General features: G+C 38.3%; 1 protein-coding gene across 5 annotated transcripts in view; it reads right to left on the bottom strand.

Annotated features, from left to right (window-relative positions):
* The window catches only part of LOC103154796 (Leucine-, glutamate- and lysine-rich protein 1), a 130,587-nt gene that overhangs the window by 28,199 nt on the left and 93,189 nt on the right, over positions 1-9,199 (bottom strand). For all 5 annotated transcript variants that reach the window (XM_007576213.2, XM_016663040.1, XM_016663044.1 and 2 more), the window contains one exon: positions 3,091-3,172. In XM_007576213.2, the coding sequence (XP_007576275.1) occupies positions 3,091-3,172 (82 nt within the window). The remainder of the gene's footprint in view (positions 1-3,090; positions 3,173-9,199) is intronic.

Here is a 9,199-nt window from a genome sequence, read left to right as displayed (position 1 = left end):
AGTCAAAAACACCGTTTGACAAGGACTCCAACCTCTCGGACTTTAGTCAAAAACACCGTTTGACAAGGACTCCAACCTCTCGGACTTTAGTCAAAAACACCGTTTGACAAGGACTCTAACCTCTCGGACTTTAGTCAAAACTTAATTACATGCCATGACTAATTATCTTTCCTTGCAAACGCTAAGTACAAACACCTTTTTACATTTTTGTGGTCCACTGGCACTCTTTGGAAAATTAGGAAACATTAAGTGAAAACAATTTTTCTTTATCTGTGTACTCAGGTCATGAAGCTCTTTAAAGTGCTGGTTATCTGGGAGATTCGTGCTTTTAACATTTACTCCCTTCATGTGTGGAGGAGTGTTTGTGTATCCCTGTGAGGCTGGACACATTTTTAAGAAGGTTCATTTTGCAAATGTTATAAATTATGTCATCAAGACAAGGTTTGAAGGATTTGCTGCTGCATAAAATAACACTATAACCCAGGCACATAAACATTTGAAATGTGCTGCCCAGAAACATTCAAAAATGATAGATTAGTGACAAAATGTATTCACTCTGCTGTGCCTTGTTGTTGTACTATATCAGGATAATGTGATAGAGAAATATCTTTGAAATTTTAGGCCAACAATAGTACAGTTTTCTTTGTTGTCTGACTCTGGGTGAGTTAAACACCAGATACGCTTGGAGATTATCACAAACACATAAATGGAAGCAAAACAACAACTTATTGATCCATATCAAAATGCAACTCCTCAGGACAGACAACAAAGTCACTAACATATCACTAACATCAAAATGTAAATAGTTGTCTTGAGATTTGGAGGCTTAATAGAATGGCAAAAGATCCCACTTTAGTAGGAAAGCATTCTTCTTAGCATGAGCTGTACAAGGCATAAATCTGTATCTGATGAGGGTCTGAATCCACATCTGAAGTTAATCTGACCATAAAAGTTTAAGGTGATCTAAGGTGTTCTGTGAACTATGCACAGGAATGCTACTGTTTTAAATAAAACAGATTCTTTCAGAGGTTTCTGTAAGTATATTTGGGTAAACTTCCATAATTATGTCAGCATACTACAGGTGATGCTGAGCCAGCTAGCACTAAATACATAATACTGTAGGTGGGGATAATGATCCAGTATTGATAATCAAAAATGTCACTATAAAAAAGCTGCAGATAAGTTCAGATTTTTCCTTTTGGGGAGCTCATATTGGGACAGTGGCTAATGTCTGGAGTTTTTGTGGATGAGTTTTGTTTAAGCCTCCATCATCAAAGTTTAAATTGTAGTGAGTGGGGTCACCTCTTATCTTGTTTGTTTTTTTTTATCCTTACCAAAGTATCTAATTTAACCACTGAATATAATTAATTTTGGAATTTGTATCTTGAAAATTTGTCTTGTAACAATTTTTAATCAAAAACAAAAAGAAATTATCTCCTCCTAAGCGTACATAAAATTGAAAATAAACTGTATTTCAGCATTTAGGTGAATAGAAAAACAAGAGGTAGGGAAATTAGTGTAGTTATTTAATTTTTTTTATAGAAAAGAATTACTTTTTGTAAAAAAAAAAAATAAAAGTCACTGTTGTTGAGGGAGAACATCATGGAGTGCTCACCCAATAAAAGGGCCACAAATTTCGGCATTGCTGGTGCTCCTTATGTCACTGTGTTTAGACTGTCTGGCAGCAGTCATGGTTCCCCCAGAGGTTCTCTAGCCCGTGCTTAAAACAAGCACTATTACATTATTTCTGTACCAAGTTATTTAGTGGGAGACAACAGATTGTTGAGGTGATGCTGGTGCACACTAAAGGTTTGCACTTTTGTCCCACATTGCACACATCTCTTTGATGTGTGCAATCAAAGAGATTGCACACATCAGCCTCTCGGGTCGAGAGGCTGGTGGAGGCTTCTCAGCATCCATCAGCTTCCTGAGGAAAAGCAGAGAAAATCTTACACAAACCATGTAATGTGGAAATAGCATCAACATGTGGAGGCTACTGGCAAAACAAAGTCAGGATGGTGAGAAGTGCTTGATATAACTACCCAGAACATTTGTGTGAGAGAGGAAAACAAATCAAGCTTTGGACATTAAGGTGCCGCTTGCATTTGTAAGAACTTGTATATATATGTGTTTGAAAGAAGAGGATCCACTGCACTGCAGCGTATTGCAACAAGAGTAAAAGTTAGTCAGCACAGACCAAATTAACAAGCATAAAATGTCTCAAAGCAGAGTTATGCAGCACATAGTAGAATAATCAATGTTGTCTGGTTCACCAGAAGGCAGTTAATGAATACACAAATTTAAATGCACAAATAAGAATGTAAGTCATACAAAATGAGCTACTTTAGCTTTTTTTTTCTTTCAATGGATGTGACATGATATTAATAATTGCTCATTTGTATCGTCATTAATCATTTCTTGTAATTTGCTGTAAATTATATGTTTTGTATGTTCTTTCATATGTATGTCAATTGTTTTACTTAATTTTTTTTTTTTTTTACCATCGACCTGTCAGGGAACTACAGTTGAAAATTAGCCCTTGAGGCTCAATCTGACATATTTACATGGTTGTTTTAATGTAGCCATGTTGATTAATATTCATCAATTCAAACCATGGAGGCTTTATCTGCAGCATATGACCTCCTTAGTTATTAATATGTGAATACTGTTGTCTAAAGACCACCATATTTAGGGGAAAAAAAACCCTCAAAGCTGTTAAAACTCTTTGAGCCAATGTTATTTCATCAGTTGGGTATGTAAGAGCCACAGGGTGTATTTGTATTTGTTCTGATGCCTTAAATCCCTGGCTAGACTTTTGAGTGACTGTGTATACATCAAATCCTGTGCTGTTGCAGCTTAGTTGCTCCAGCATGAGGAACGCAAGCATTTCCTAGTTTGGGTGGTGTCAGCAAGGCTCCACAGATTGTTCTGATTGGCTGAGGGAAATAACAAAGAGAATTGAGCCTAGCAGTGACCTGTTCTTCACCCAGCATTTTCCAAATACCACCATCCACCTGTGTTTCCATTTAAACGTGTGTTTTCATGTTTCTGCAAGAGAGCTGTTTGCTTTGCCACATTCGGTAGACTTACGTCAGCTGCTGAGTTAGGTGTTCATTCTCTTCTTTTGCTTTCTGAAGCTCCACAGTGGAATGCCGCAGCTCCTTGCTCAGCTCTGTTCACACACAAAGAAAAATACCCACGGATTTGAATTTACTCAATGCGATGAAAAGCAGTTCAGGGCTGAATTGATGTCAAGTTCCTCATCATAGGATGTAACAGAAAAAAGAGACGTGTGAGAGAAAATAGGCAGGCAGAGTATTCTGTCATGATATTTTCTTAGATTTGCGCACTTATTAAATAAAACATGAATAAAACAATAAAAAACATTTTAGAACAGAAATGTGGGCTTAATGAAAATTATATTTATGCATAAATATACTTTTATTGGCTTAAAGGTTCTTTTCAAACCTTTTCACCTTGAAACCTTGAACTACTGAGATGGACACATTGTAACAAAATAGTAAAGGCAGAAGAAATCTGTAAGGATATAAATAGATATTACTTTGTAATGGCTTCTAAGTAATGCTATTGGTTTCTTACTTTACTTACAGTCATGATACAATGGGCAGACAGAACCTTTCCAAGAAATACATAAAATTGATAAAGTAAATGATGAACAGAAACGAATATAGATGCATATTAAAACTAATTGGAGGATGAGAGACCAACACGATCCCAGGAAAATCTCCTGGTAGTTGAATCTGAGTTATTTTAATATGGTTGCTTTCCAGGCCAGTAGACACATTTGTTGAAACAGCAATCCTGCAAGAAGTGCTCTGATGTTATATTTCAAATTTAAATGAGGCCAGCAGCTTGTCAGAGTGTGGCGCAGAACTTCCCACCGCTCCAGGCTGAACTGGATACCATCTGAGAAAGAGCATTTGAGTCCCAGATCTGGACGGTGAATAACATGAAGCACGTCACAATCATTCTGGGCAGTGTCATCTGCAGAGCATATTTACTTACTGAGCCAACTCGTTATTTTAGGATTTACATATTTAGTAACTACCCTCATTATTTTTTATTAATCTCAACAGCATCATTTAGTTAGGTTGCAATTCAGTTCAAATGATCCCCTCAGACATGAACAGTCTTTAATTGAAATCAGTTCCTGGTCAAGTTTTTCTAAAAGCAGAAACTGTATATTTTAGGAGTCGTGTTCTGCTGTAATGTGGAGCTACAACCTGTATGAAGTTATTTCAATGCTCTGACAAGCCTTCCTCCAAGAATGGCTTAAACAGCCTGTTCACTAATCTGACAAATGAAGGTAATTGGTTGTGATGAATTTATAATTAAAAGGCTCTAAATACATTTTTATACCACACTTAACAGATTTTTATTTGTGTGAAAACATCTATCAGATACGGTAAGCTTCTGGTTTTAATAGGACAAATTGTGGTCAAGAAATATTAATAATTTTGCAAGGCTCTGCATTTTTAGTAACCTGTTTTTAGCATATACTAAAGTGGGAATTATGTTTAACACTTCAGTTTTGTCTGACAATCTAATTATACTGAAAAAGTAGAATGGAGCTCCAACGTTAAAAAAAAACAAAACTGTTAATTTGTCACAAGTAATTGAAAGAGGTTTGTCCAACTTACTTTATTTGCATTTGTTTAACTTTACAGATTAATAAACATAGTAAATTAAATTACATGAACTTAATTTGATTACTTGTGACCAATTAACTTGATATATTTAAGTTGGGGTACCTGTTCTCTTTTTACAGTGTAGAGTGCAACGCTCAAACAAATAACGTTAAATACAATTTAAGAAACCACCCTCAAAAGTCAAACCTGGATCTTCCTGTAGAAGTATGTGTTTGTGTTTGGAAACCTGCAGCATTGAAAGAATTGCGCCTTCTGAGAAGTGCAGAGGGACGCAGTGGCTGGGGTCCTGGAGAGCACTCAAACTATCCAGCAATGTCAACCTGACATTCTCTCTTTCCAAGTCTTTGTTTTGCTCACTCGCCCTCATCGGACTTTCACTCTTCATTCCTCTCCGAGTCCGTCTTTCATAATCAGTCCTCTTTCTGTGGCTCGTTGTAGTTCTCGCTCTCTCTCACTCGCCCTCTCTCTTGGCTCTCTCATCTTGCCTTTTACTCACTACATTTCTCTCGGCAGGAAGAGAGGAGTGTAGGAGGTCCTACTCAAAACGGCAATACAACGATAATTGCTTTCTGGTCACCGTGACATGACAAGGTCCAAGCAGGGTGAAGCATCATGCTCTCTCTCTCTCTCTCTCTCAAACTCACACCAAAAAACTCAAGAATGAATGAAAAAAAAAACTCCATCAACTGTGATGACAACACAACACTTGAGGATGCACACAATTACACACTGCACAGACATGCCCAAACAGACGAACTTGAGGGTTTGAAATTAAAGCCGCACAGCCTGAAATTCTCCTGCTAGTGATAAACAGTAACATGCAACTTCATTGAAGCAACAATTACTGCAACTAACAGGCTGAACATATAATGGAACAGCTTTGAAATTGATGCTTACACCACAACAGTTGAAATGCTGCAGTCTTATCTACCAAAACCTCCTCTTAGTCATATTAGTGGAATATCTCAAACCAAAATACTACATGGGAGATGAAAATGACTGATTATGAAAATTACAACCATAATTACAGTCATCATCATAAGAAAGTACACCTTCTCTCACAGCTATTATTTGCTTAACTGGTCTGATGTCTACCAGACTGTACACTGATTATTTGCACAAAAAACACATACACCTCAAATACACCTGATTTTATAAAACCACAATAAGACCAAAATAGAAAAAAGAACCTCACACCTATTTGATTTGTCCAAAACATATGAACACCTAAAAGCCTCTTTCACATCACTTCCCGTGTCCTGTCTATATGCGAGTCTCAGTGCAAAGAAACTGAGTACATTTTGTGGAAGGTCAAAGGGTCCTCCCATGTCTCATCAGTGGTATTTGTAACTTTATTTGGTGTATATGTTTATTGTGCTAAACTGTATCATTTTTTTCCTAATGCATCCACTTCCTTCTCCATCTTGAGCTTTAATTAAAAAAAAAAAATACTTTAAGTGCCCTAATTGAAACTGTCACTGGTTTTAATTATCCATCCATCCATCCATTTTCTTTGCACCCTTGTCGGGAGGGTTGCTGGTGCCTATCCCCAGCTATCGTTCCGGGACAGGTCACTAGTCTGTCGCAGGGCAACACAGAGACACACAACCATGCAAACACACAAACACACACACCTAGGGACAATTTGGAGAGGCCAATTAACCTGACAGTCATGTTTTTGGACTGTGGGAGGAAACCGGAGTACCTGGAGAAAACCCATGCATGGACAGGGAGAACATGCAGGCTCCATGCAGGGGGACTGGGGCCGGGAATCAAACCCAGAACCTTCTTGCTGCAAGGCAACAGCTCTACCAACTACGCCACTGTGCAACCCCCGGTTTTAATTATCACCATGGTAATATTAATATTTGCAAGATTTGTAACACTTCATAAAAGATGAAATTACCATAGACACAGAACCTGTTCATCAACCTAACATACTCAGTGACTGTGCTATTAAAAATGGACTATTTAAAGTGGTACAGTCTGTATTCATTTCTAAAATAAATTTTCATGGCATGTATATTCTGTAAAAAAATAACTTCCTTTATGTATAGAAAATAAAGTGTTGTGTGTGTGTGTGTGTGTGTGCGTGTGCGTGCGTGCGTGCGTGCGTGCGTGTGTGTGTGTAGTTTATCCAGACTATTAAGTGATGTGATGATGTATTTTATTTCTATGCACCAAGGTATGTAAAAAAAAGACATTTTGATCCACAGACTCCAGTTGGGAAGGTTACCATCTTGTGTGGTGGCTGGATTATATTCTAAAATGTTGTTTAAATGGCCGTCAGTGGGTAAAAAGTCAAACTTTCAAACTGTGAAGATGTTATCAGCGGTGAGGTGGCTGTTTTTAATCCAAACGCTAAATCTCAGAAAACCTTTTCCCATTAACACAAACATTGTGCAGATCAGCATCATCTGTGCTCTTTCAGAGATGTGACATGATATGCTAAAGAATCCCAACATGTCAGCATGATTAAAAAGGGATGCACTTTCTTTTGTACCATGACTGTAGCTGCGTTTCTTTGCTTTAGCATAGCTGGACAAAATTCCTTATCGTGAACCTTAGAACAAGTTCACAACCCATCCCAAAGAATAAACAAACTGCTGAAGCTTGTGAGGTGAAAGACCGCTTAACTGAATTTTTACCAACAGCTGTTGCATATTGGCTTGAAAAAATAAGCATCAACACACGTTTGATGGTCACTTTAGAAAATTATTGCTCCATTAATGGGATTAAATAACTTTGAAGGGCCTGTGAAAAGCTCTGATGTTGCCACTGAGTGACAGCCGTGACTGACAGTTTAATTGCTTGCTGTGCTCTGCAGCGTTTGAACTCGTGCTGCGTAAGGCTGTTGGAGCTTCAAACACATTTTCTCCGAACATGCAACTCTCACCCTTTTTCAGTAAAAGAGGTGCAGCAAGCGGCCTTTACTGGATGCTGTCAAGTTAGCACTTGATACCAGTTGAGATATCCCATTTCTTAGGCAAGATATATTGTCATCGTCCCCCAGGCCCACCCATTGTTCGCTTAAGGACCTATAATCCAGAGAAATAAAGAACATAAATTCACCACGAACCACTCACAGCCAAACGTTCCTTGCAAGACTTCAGAATCAGCTTTAATGGCCAAGATTCTGTCCACAAACAAGGAATTTGACTTCAGTTAGGTACATAATCTTTAGAGGAAATAAAATGGAGGATAAAAGGAACGGTATGTACATCTATTTGCACCCAAAGTTTTTTTTTCGTCTGACAGACAAATCAAAGGAGTTGACGGACAGCCAAGGAGCATTCCAAGTAAGCTTCAGAAAGACAAAGAAATAGCAAGAACTGTCTTTTCCATGAAAATAATAAGCAATGCACTCAAATGCAATGGCTTCTATAAATCCTCGTTGAACAAGACTCCACTGCTGAAGGAAAAGCACGCTGAAGCTTGTTGAAAGTATGCTGGAGACGATGTAGACAAACCAGAAAGATAAACTCTTAATTGCTTTCAGAGAAAGAAATTAAAACTGCTACAGTTCCCCGGTTATTTAGCTGAACTGAAGCCAATTAAAAATGAATGGAAGAAATGGAGATCAGAGAACATAAAAATGACTCCTAGAACCTACAATATTGTCAGACAGTCTGTGTGGGGAAAATGGTCAAAATCTAAAGGTTTTTTTTCTTTTTTAATTAACATAATTAAAATAACACAGACACACCGACCGTCTCCATAGGGTTTACACCACGTGACACAATGCAGAGCTATAAAGAGAGCTCACAGTAAGTAACAGTAATTTACATAGGAAGACGTGCTGACAGCAAGCAGCTACCTTTACAGACACCCATAAACACAAGCACACATACACACAGTTGCACCCAGGAATTTTTATGAGGGACTACATTACTATAATATCATATTCTCGGGTTTGTAGGTATTACTGGCCTTTTCTGGGTGTCTGCCTAGTTTATTATGTGTAATAAAAGTACACCAGCTCCCGAGCCACAGCGGTTTGTGGAAATATGTCAAATAATTGAACCACGGTAGAATCCTGACTCCTGGAGCGTAACTGTCTCAGCATAAAGAGTGCATTTGCTTAACTAGCCTTACCCTGGAGCTATAATGTTTATATTACGCATATAAAACTCAACTATGCCTTTGTCAAATTTAGACTCTGCCATCTTCTATATACGGCTGAAGCAATTGGAAGAATCGCAATGCAGTGAGGTGATGCAATGAGAAACGTCTCACTCAGCCGCACTCTGACTGTGAGGATATATGTGACATTTTTATACAGCTGCCATAAACTTACACATGCACAAGACCGGCTTCCAAGGAAATGGATACCTTATACAGTAGTCTTTGGATGGCCCTGTGTGTTGGCAGATGGCTCCGGTTCATGGATCGGTCAAACACACTTAAAAGCAAGCGCGCGCACACACACAAACACGCACGCGCACGCAAACATGCAAACGCAGACGGACAGAATCCTACACACCCTTAATGCTTTGGAACTGTATTTGCTTTAACCTTTCCCCCATTTT

Source organism: Poecilia formosa, unplaced genomic scaffold (assembly GCF_000485575.1).
Source record: "Poecilia formosa unplaced genomic scaffold, Poecilia_formosa-5.1.2 Scaffold401, whole genome shotgun sequence".
In the NCBI taxonomy this organism is placed as follows: Eukaryota; Metazoa; Chordata; class Actinopteri; order Cyprinodontiformes; family Poeciliidae; genus Poecilia; species Poecilia formosa.
Note: the sequence above shows the minus strand (reverse complement) of the source record. Positions and strands in the feature narration are given on the sequence as shown.